The sequence below is a fragment of the Diceros bicornis genome, chromosome 19 (genome assembly GCF_020826845.1).
Source record: "Diceros bicornis minor isolate mBicDic1 chromosome 19, mDicBic1.mat.cur, whole genome shotgun sequence".
In the NCBI taxonomy this organism is placed as follows: Eukaryota; Metazoa; Chordata; class Mammalia; order Perissodactyla; family Rhinocerotidae; genus Diceros; species Diceros bicornis.
Window position 1 is genome coordinate 14,346,241 of NC_080758.1, and position 10,510 is coordinate 14,356,750.

The 10,510-nt window shown below is 48.1% G+C and overlaps 1 protein-coding gene across 21 annotated transcripts in view; it reads left to right on the forward strand.

Moving 5' to 3' along the window:
• The window catches only part of ZMYND8 (zinc finger MYND-type containing 8), a 127,956-nt gene extending 118,620 nt beyond the window's left edge, over positions 1–9,336 (forward strand). For 10 of the 21 annotated variants that reach the window (XM_058562535.1, XM_058562541.1, XM_058562558.1 and 7 more), the window contains 3 exons: positions 144–210; positions 5,841–5,924; positions 7,676–9,336. In XM_058562535.1, coding sequence (XP_058418518.1) covers positions 144–210; positions 5,841–5,924; positions 7,676–7,815 — 291 coding nt within the window. In that variant the 3' untranslated portion in view covers positions 7,816–9,336. The remainder of the gene's footprint in view (positions 1–143; positions 211–5,840; positions 5,925–7,675) is intronic. The other 11 variants (XM_058562537.1, XM_058562547.1, XM_058562543.1 and 8 more) reach the window with 2 other exon arrangements.
• The last annotated feature ends 1,174 nt before the right edge of the window (positions 9,337–10,510 follow it).

Sequence of the window (10,510 nt, forward strand, 5' to 3'; positions counted from 1 at the left end):
GCCTCCCCTGCCTGAGCACACCAGAGGGCGCCAAGGTGCCTTGGGGGCAGCGATGAGCACCCCTGTGGATCCCTGGGCTTCCCTTGGGGGCTGCATTGGCCCCAGGGCCTTGAGTCTCTCTCTCTCTCTCTTTGTATTTCTAGACCCTCGACCTTTCTGGCTCCAGGGAGACACCCTCCTCCATTCTCTTAGGCTCCAATCAAGGCTCTGGTATGTTGCCCCCTGGTGGGTGAATGGTGCACTCACATCCACGCAGGCTGAGGGGAAGCCATTTTCTCAGGGAGAACTTTAATTACGGCAGTGGTTTTCCAACTACTGTGGGTCCTTAGGGATCCTTGGGGGTGTCCTGGGCCGGTCAATTGGGGCGGGGTGGCTGGGCAAGTTGACTTTCAGGCACCTCTCCAAAGTGATCAGTATTGACTTGTATTTGTTTAATTTATTGGGGTTCCACATAAAACTTGGTTTGGACAGAGGGTCCTGTGTTGACCTGGGGTGGGGTCGAACATGTGCATTTGGGTTGGGCAGGTCTTCTGTCCTCAGGGAAATGACCACAGTAAATGACACCGTGTGACACTTTATTCCTGAGGTCCCGACACCCGCATGTGGTGGATGAGGGCACTTGAGGCTTTGGAGAAAAGAAGAAAATTTTTAGGTAGATGATCTTTCTGTAAAACTTTTCCTCTTGGGGAATAACCTGGAAGGCTGTTATGGGGGATTTGCTCAGACTAACTTCTGGTTTTTCTCTTCTGTGGGGTCTGAGCTGTCCTTTTTTCTAGACCAAAGGGTCTTTTCCCTGCACCCTCCTAAACCAGTTTTGGGTCATTCCAGAAGGGTTCAAAGCAAGTGCCTCCCTCATTGAGTACAATTATGCTTAATTCAAGATCCTTCTGCTCCAGGGTCTTTCTCTCTGCCAGATAATTCTCTTCAGCTGAAAACCAAAAATTTTATTTCACTTCTGCATTTTAAGTGCGTAGACGAAGAAGTGATGTCCATTGTTAGGGTGGCTGGAGAAGGTTTCCCGAAGGGGCTAGAGAGTGGGATTTGGATGAGTGGGGAATAAGAGGGTCTGGCATGAGCTGACTTCAGGGAGAACATGAAGTTGGCATTAAATACGATTGAACCACCCGCCCTCTCGCTTCCCCTTCAGTCCTCTGATTAAATCTCTGAGAACAAGTTTAGTTTGGTGCTAACATGTCTTTCTCATCTCTTTGATCTTTTCTAGTTTCTTTTTAACAAAGACAGAGCAGACTTTAGACTTTAGCAGCATGGGGCCCACCTAGAATTTAATACTGCAATTTGGTTTTCATTATGTTTATTTGCAGAGTTGCCTTCTATGTATGGCAAATATTATTATTATTATTATTATTTTTTATGAGGAAGATCAGCCCTGAGCTAACATCCATGCCAATCCTCCTCTTTTTGCTGAGGAAGACTGGCTCTGAACTAACACCTATTGCCCATCCTCCTCCTTTTTTCCTCTTTTTCTCCCCAAAGCCACAGTAGATAGTTGTATATCATAGTTGCACGTCCTTCTAGTTGCTGTATGTGGGTTGCCGCGTGACAAGTGGTGCCTCGGTGTGTGCCCGGGATCCGAACCCGGGCCACCAGCGGCGGAGTGCACCCACTTAACCGCTAAGCCATGAGGCTGGCCCCTGGCAGATATTATTGATTTTATGCTTTTGGGTGGTGATATAAAAGTTTCTGTTTTATTTAAGTTTAAAAATGAGTTTAAAATAAAAACATGAACTAAGTCACATGTAGGAGGATTGCAGATGTGTCAAAACTGCAAAGTTAGAGTGAGAAGGGCCCAAGTTGGGAAGACACTGCTGCTTCAGACAGGGGCGCTCTTGAGGGTTTGGAGCAGCAAAGTGTTGGGAACAGCATGGCATCGGGAAGATTAATGATGCCGCGGTGTAGGAAGTCTTGGAATAAACAGGATTGCATACAGGAAGGTGGTTGAGAGATGTATCATATTCCAGTTCCGAGGTAAATGAGTCTTACCTGGGCCAGGGGTCAGCCAACTTTCTGCAAAGGGCCAGATAGTAAATATTTTAAGCTTCGAAGGCCACACGACGTGGGTTCTGTTGCGTCTGCTCAACTCTGCTGTTGTAGCATAAAAGCAGACATAGATAATACATAAGTGAGTGTGGCTGTGCTCCAGTGAAACTGTATTTGAAAAAACAGGGTTGGGGTGGATTTGGCCCATGGGCTTTAGTTGGCTGACCCCTGAGCTAGAGCGCACTGGTGTCCGAGGGGGTGGAAAGGAAGGTTCAAATTGGAGAGAGGTGGCAAGAAGCCCCGCTAGATGCTGGTGACTCTGTGCTAGGTGGGTGGGGGAGGAGAAAAGGATCCCAGGAGTCTGGTGACTTGACGGGGGAGGAGGGAGGGGCAGAGAGGAGGGAGGGCAAGATCCCAAATTCTGCTTTAGGTTCTTGGAGGGTGCATTGCACTGGGCTTTTTGCAGATGGTTGGAGGTACACAGTGTTTGTCAAGTGTCTCTGGGGCCAGGCCCTGTGCTAGGGCTGGGGATTTAGAGGTGAACCAGGCAGACAGCTCCTGTCTTCATGAGCCTTCAAGGGAAGTCAGAAGAGCGCTTGTTGGTGCTTACTAAAGAGCATGGAGCGCTTGCATACCTTATCGTATTTATTTCCAACATCTGTGAGAGAAGAGTTTTTATTCCCATTATACAGATGAGGAAGTTGAGGCCCAGAGAAGTTAACTCACCTGCCCGACTAACTCAGTGAGCAGTTGTTGGAGCCAGGACTTAGTCCAGATCTCTCTGACTCCAGACCCAGGCTCTCAACGACTATGCTGGGAATTCTGAGGTTGACCTATGTGAAACTGCTGTTTTTGTAATTCAGAAATGGTTGAATACTGGTAATTTGTGTACTACTCAACTAAGTAGGCACTGGTCTCCGGGGAAAGGGCTGCAGATGTGGCCTTTTCTCCCCCCTTCCAATCTCCTAACTCGTTCCTTTCTTCACTTCCCGCCCTCCTTCCTCCTTCCCCAGCTTAGTTTCCATGGCTCATTCCAGCGGTACCCTGCGAACTTAACCCGATCTCCCCTGCCTTCCTGCTTTCTCAACATGTCCATTTGGCAGAATCCCACCTTGGAGGAACCCCAGCCTTCGATTTTTTACTCACCTGCACCCAACCATCCGAGCTTAGCTGGAAAAAGTTAGACAAGAGGACAGACGCATTCCACCACACCCACAAATCTTGACCACTGGCCTCAGAAGCAGAGGTTCTCATCTGCCTGGTCATCTGACCAAATTTCTTTCATCAAAGTTCTCTGCTCTATTTCCAATCTCCCACCTCTCCACCTCCACCGTGACTGTGAGCGGAGGACACTGCCTCTTCCTGCAGAGGAGCACCAGCCCAGCCCTCCCTCCCCTGCCCTCTGCCTGTCATTCAAACCTTCCCACGGCTGCGCCCACCTTGTCCTCCCTGTCCTCCATCAGGGCCTGAGTTCTTACTCTTAGCTGCTTCCTTCCCTAGGCATTTGAATATCCTCCTGTATCTCCAGGTTCCTCCTTTGACACCCTGCATCCCCCCCAGAACATTCGGCAATGATGGCAGCGTATTGGCACTGTCCACTATGGTAGCTACCAGAACCCGTGGCTGTTGGACCCTTGAACTGCGGCCAGTGTGACTAAGGAATGGAATTTAACATTTTATTTTACTTTATTTAACTTTAAATAGCAACTTTGTAGCTAGTGGTGCCATACTGAACAGCACAACCTAAAACCTGTCCTGTCTCCTTCCCCAGCCCAGTTAGGTGTCTCCTTAAGAGCTGTCATTCCTTCCTCCACTTTCCCTTCTTGCCCACTCCTCAGCTCATGCAATATGGTTTCTGTTTCAATATGCCACCTGAACGTCTTTCACCACAGTCACTGCTGAGCCCTGAGTCATTAACAAGCGAGGACATTTTAAATTTTAAATATAGTTTTGAGACCTTGTCTCACAAAGAAGCTCAGATTGGTCAGAGTCACAGAAGTTCCACATCAGAAGGGACCTCTCTAGGGTCTTGGGTAAGGAAAGAGGGGGCCCCAGGACTACACTTACGGAGACGTCCACAGTTAGGACGTGGGGAGAGGCTGGAGGGAAGACCTCAGTGAAGTTGGAGCACCACGGAGCTCGTGGTCAGAAACCAGAGGAGGAAGAGTCCTCCAGGCGGTGCTGCTGCAGTGGCCGAGCAGCAGGGAGATGAGCGGGAGTCCTGGGGCCTGGCCGGGACAGCGCTTCTCAGCAAAGCAGTTCGTGCTGATGGTTGTGCCAAAGCAGAAAAACTGACTTGTTTTCAGTCCTCTTCTGATTCCTCGGATGTCTAACTGAACTCCTGCTAGCTGTTGCTATGTGGTGACAGTGCAGATGAAGTCTCGTGGAGGAAAGTGGGCTTTAAAGAACATTGAGGTTTCTGAGCTTTTCCTGTGCGTCTGGTGCTAGGATGGTAGGATGAGGAGTCTAGCTGGGAGGGACAGAGGTGTAGCAGGGGCTCTGAGCTTCCTCGGGATGTGAGCGCTTGGGCCTCTCCTGTTTCTTGTCTTTTTAATTTTAAGACTTGAATCAAAGCAATACATGCATATAGTTAGAGAAAATAAAATCATGCAGGAAACAAAAGTTTCTAGTCCGAGTCTCCACTGCTGTCTTTGCACCTGGTACTTATCTCCTTATGTATAAATAATATCGTTCCCTATACTTCTGTTTCTGGACTTTATCTTAGATGTTGCTTGTTGACTGCCACCTTTAAAAGATGAGCGTTGGCGTCATTTATGACTTCTCTTCTCCCCCTCCTTCCAAACTACTTAGGTCACTATTTTATGTGCTCTATGGGTTACCTTGGTCAAATAAAACACTCTTTGGTTCTTGTTCTGCCAGCTGGAGACAGTATGTCTTGGCAGCGTCTCTCCTGCCCCACCTCTCCTACCCCTGTCATACCCAGACCTTCCATCTCTGCTGTGACTTGCCCACCGTCCAGGTTGAGAACACGTCCGTTCTGTTTTGTAACTGCAGTTGAGTCTTCTCGCTTTCGGCTGTTGGCCGAGCGTGCAACATTGAAATGCGATAATCCGTGTTTCCATCATTATGATCATGCCATTTCTTGCAGAGTCAAATAGTGTACCATGATTACGTTTCCATTCTTGTACAGCTTTCCTTTTTCCTGGAGTTTCTCTTTTTTTTCCTTTATCATATGTTCAGTTATTTCTCTACCAGCCTCTCACCCTATCAGTTATTTGATTGAGACTCCTTTCCTATCACTGATTTTTGACTCTTCAATTTCAGCTATTATTTGTGGGTGACCTACCCTCGTAGCTGAGGATGTGGCCCACGTGGTATCTCGTCTGTAGCCCCTTATCAGTCCTCCTCACCACACACACCATCGCCTTCCCCTCCCTGTTCTGTCATCACCCTTGGCAGTAGCTTAGTTATTTCTTGCCCCACATAATCTGGATTCCTTGGGTGGTGCCTTCCACCTTACTGTGGTTCTAGTGCCTCTGTTTGCCCTGGCTGAATTAGGCTATTGGCAGAGCTCGTGGTTCTGAGGATTTTGCTTTCAACATTCTGAGAATTTGTGGCTTACAAAGTTGCTTTTATGTCATTATATACCTAATTTCCCACCTGTAATGCTGTGCCGTGTCCAGTGATCGTGTTCGTGGTTTAACATGCATTTTTAAAAGCCTTAGCCTCCTGGGAATGCGTTGAGTTGGAGTATGGTGACATGTGAAGCAGCCACCAGTTCTAAGAACAGTAGGCTATTGATGAACAAACTAGTGAGCAGTGGGGTTGTGCGGATTTGAGCTCTCGGACAGACTCTGAGGCGACCTGTGCTATCTCTTCAGTTAGCAAAAGGTGTGACAAGCAGCCTGCCTATGCCCCAACCACCACAGACCACCAGCCGCACCCCAACTACCCAGCCCAGAAGTGTAAGTATGACCCTGTCTCATGGAGGCTGCCGGGAGTTTTTCCTGGCATGCAGAAGGCTTGTTGTGTGTGTGTGTGTGTGTGTGTTTCTCTTTGTGGGCGTGTCCTCTCCTGTCCTCTTGAGGGATGGGTCTTCCCTTGCCTTGCCGCATTTCGCCTTAGCTGTGCCTCTGTGGCTGTCGAAAACCGCAGTAGGAAAAGGGAGAGCTGGAGCGGATAGTGTGGCTTCTTGAGGGGGTCATCCTCGCTCTTGCTGTGAAGGGTCCTAGCCCGCAGTGACTGGCCATACCAGCCAGCACCCTGTGTCCTATCCAGGTGAGGAGTTAAGCCCTCAGAGACAGCCTGGCTCTGTGATGTGGATTCTGTGCTAATCTCAGCCCTGCTGCCACTTCTCCTGGTGTCCCAGCCGGTCTCGACTTTCACCAGAGCTGGGGGGGCTTGATGTGGCTTGACTGCATTATTACAGGATTTTCTCACATATGGTGATAACCAACTACTCCACTCCCCAAAGACCTTCCAGAAGAACTCAAAGTGGTCGGCATCACAAATAGGGAAGGACGCGTAGAAGAGGTGGATTCAGGATTGTTAAGAAGACTCGGCCCTTGACGCCAGCTCTGCCCACCAGAATCCTGTCCACGTTTGGTCATTGACACACGTGACTAAAAAGAGCTCTCTCCTGAGTTGAATACATGACTTTGGAGATCCTTATCATTCTCTTCACTCCTTATCTTCCAGAAACAGAACTCATGAGTAAACACACGCATGCCTTTTTACCAAGCGATAAGGAATGTTGTCCCCCTGGGAGGACATGGTCCCTTCCTCACTCACTCCGATTCTGTCTCTAAGCTTGACACTTGATTTCTTTCGATCAAATATTATCATCCCATCTCAGGAAATTTAAAGAAAAGTTTTGTTCCAATCTGTCTACACTTGGTAAACAATCTAAGATGTGATGGGATCTTAATGCTTTGCTGCTAGGTCTCGTAGTTGACCGTCTAGCTGGGCCTGCAGGCCTGGACTGTTCGACAGTTTTACAGATACCCCATTTCGCTCTTCCTTAAACTTCCTCATTTCTTACTCAGCCACTACTTAGCTCCTCGTGGTACACACGTCCTTGAAGCTATCTTCGGCCTTACTCTGGTTCCGCATCCTTCAGTGGCTCTTAAGCTTATGCTTCCTGGGAGCCAATGGGTCTGTGTTCCCAGCTGGACTTGACCATTCTGATCCATGTTCCTTCTCCCTTATGATCCGCTCCCTTGGGTGGTTTGGTTATAAGCCTGTTTTTCGAGTTGCCTGTACATCGATTAAAGAAACTCTGTTAATGTAAGTAAGTAGATCAAATGCCAAATTTTGGTACCTTTTTCCAGTGGTCAAGGGCAGATACGAGCGCATGGGGTGCTGGGTGTCGTTCAGTCATGTAATAAGAGTACACAGTTTGTGTACCACACAAGAAACGCCTCAGCAATTTAGTACCTTTCTCACTCATCTTTATTCTCTGTGGACATGACCCCTGCTGTTTTTCCAATCAGCTGTTGTTAAATCCTGAAAAATTAAGTTGTTCTGCCTTTGTATTCTATAGACCCACGCATTTAAGGAAGTAAATGGTGGCACTATCGTAACCCTCGTGTTGTGCGGAATGGGGAGGGGCAGGGGGCTTCCCGGATAGGAGATGCAGGTCGAGTGGTTGGGCAGTTCTGCCTTGGCAGAGCTGAGCAGGGATGCTCAACACCCCTCTGTTGGTTTTCCTCCCCAGACCATTCCCGGAGTAGTAAGTCCAGTTGCTGGAGCAGCAGCGACGAGAAGCGAGGGTCGTCACGTTCCGAGCACAATGCCAGTACCAGTTCGAAGAGTCTCATCCCGAAAGAGTCTCGGCTGGACGCCTTCTGGGACTAGGGACAGATTACGACACAAGCCACCCACCCCGTGGAGGAAAACAAAACCAGACACCAGGAAAATGGGAAACAGTAAAGAGACGTGAGACAGGAGAACAGCCACCTTCACACTTGAGAATTCCAAACATGCAGACTTGGCCTTGGCGCCTGGCACGGAGGGCAGCCTACACTACATAGCATTCAGCATTAGCTTCGACTGAGGACTGTGCCACCCACATGAAACCTATGCTTTAGATGTAAATACTGTACAATTTGTGGATGTCATTGAACCTAGAGTACCTTCCCCTTTTTATATTTGTATTGACTTTAACTTATAAAAAAAAAAAGAAAAACAATTAAAAAAAACCCAACAACAAAATGTTTTGATGTTGGAGAAGGGTTGGTCAGTCAGCCCATCTGTCGCCTGGTGGCATGGAGCCTGGGCCCTGGGGTCACTCGTCCCTGGATGCCCAGGGGAAAGAGCCGTTGTCACTCGTATGTCTGTACGCAGCACATTGGGGTCAGGAGATCGGCACAGATCCTGTGCTGTCGTGGGCACGTCACATCAAGCCATTGGCCCCTTTCAAATACTACGTTATGATGTTACAAAGTGCAAGCTCTCTGGACCAGAAGGACACGTGGAGAAGCTAGTTGACTTTGTGTGATTTCGATGATGACTCTACTCCTAAAAGGGAAAAAATAACGTCCTTGTTTACAGAAGGCAGAAACGAGCCCCACTCAGCTCAGTGGCAGGAAGAGAAGAACGGAGAGAGTGTTCGAGTCATAAGCTTTGAAACAAAGAGAAACCTTTTCTTTGCTTTCTGGTTCCTTTCAACACACTCATACACACTTGGTAGGAAGAGATGCTCTGCTTCTCAGAAGCAAGAACTCAAAAGCAAGACGCACGCAGAGGACATTAGAGTCTGGGATGAAGCATGTCTGTATTATTTATATGATGGAATTTTACGTTTTTCTGTACGCATGAAACAAAGGCAGTGTGAGAGAAAGCCAGACACCCGCCATGCTGTCTGTTACACTACGTATGCTGTAGTCCCATCTTGTATGTTGTGTAAAACAAAAAGCATTGAACAAAGCAAAAGGTGATGTATGTATATGAGAAAATTAATTGTACGATATCATTCCAGTACCTTTGGTTGTACATTTTAGTCTTGTTTCCTTTCTCTTCATTGTTGATAAGAGGATGCGAACTGTACAGTTTCCAGCTAGTTACCCATATTAGAGAAGAAATAAAAAGAGAATATTAGAAGAAAAAAGGAAAGAACATTTGTGAATTGCAGTTGTCAAAAAAAATAGCCTAGCTGGCCCTATTTGTGAAGCATAATTGCTTTTAGCATATGGAAGTATTTTTTCACATTTTCTTTGTATAAAATTTGTATTAAACTTAAATATCTTTTTTGATGACGGTGTTTCTTTGTGACTGAGCCAGTGGACTCACACGGTATGCTCTTTTGGGTTCCCCCCCTCCCCCCGATTTTTTCAGATTCTTCACCTTTTTTTTAATTAAACTGTTTTGGAAAAACGGCTTGGTCGTCCTCAAATGTGCAGTTTTCCATTGGGTCGGGAGGGCCGTGTCAGGTGGGCACGACCCAACGCAGGAGAGGGGGCCGTGAGAGGTCAAGGCCGTCTCCACAAGTGGTGGGCGCTTCCTGGGAAGTCCACTTCCTTGGAATTTATTGACAGAGAAGAGACTTCGTGAAACAGAAGGGACATTCTGGGTCAGCCTTAGGCGAACAGTGGGAGGGGAGTGAATTGTCTTTTCGTGGTCAAGGTGGAGGCCTGAGCTAACAGGTTGAGTGGGCAGTGTGTGGCCTTGGCCCAGGCATACCCTGGGCATTTAGTTTTCATGTGTCACAAAATATTTTGCTTTTTTTCAGTGATTTAAAAGTGAAACACTATTCTCAGCTCACAGGCCATACTGAAGCAGGAAATGGGCTGGTTTTGGCCTACGGGCCATTTGCTGGACAGTGCTGTGAAAGGAACAAAATGGGGATGGTTTAGAGCAGGACCAAAGGGTGAAGGCATCTACTCTAGCTGAGACTATGTAGGGAAGGGACATTGACCTGAAACCTGAATTAAGAGCTGGGTGTGAGAAGACAGATAAAGTAGGTGAGCAATCGAGACAGTGACCAGCAAGTGCAAAGGCCCTGGGGTACTGTGAGCTGGACATGTTGATAAGCAGCAAGGAGGAGTGAGCAAGGTGGAGGGGACAGTGGTCCGAGGTGTTCTCGTGGTGGGCTACGATTTTCCCCTTGATCCTTGGGTCCGAGCCAAACCAGAAAGGGCTGCCTGCCACCCTGCTGTGACCTCCCACTGGCTGCTGTGGAAAAAGGCCCCAAAAGTGACTAGCTCAAGGCCACAGAGCTACTGAAAGATTCTAACTGGACTCCTGTGTAAGTGCTCCTTCCAGTAGATGGGGCGTTGTCATTTTTTAAGTTGTGTCTAGCTTCCTTTTCTTGGGCACACATGTGCCCCTTCCCTGTATCACCTCATTTTATCCTGAAGGCCACAGAGGGGGAGGGGGACACAGCCCCATTTTAGGGGAAGAGGCCGAGGCTGCTAGAGGGAAGGCACAGTTGCCTCGCTGTCATCTTTCAGCTCCAGCAAGCCAGGCCCCTGTGCGTCTCCAGGCCCTTAGAGTTGCTGCTTCCTTGGCCTGGCACCTCCTTCCGCGGCTGGCATCTTATTCTTCAGGTTGT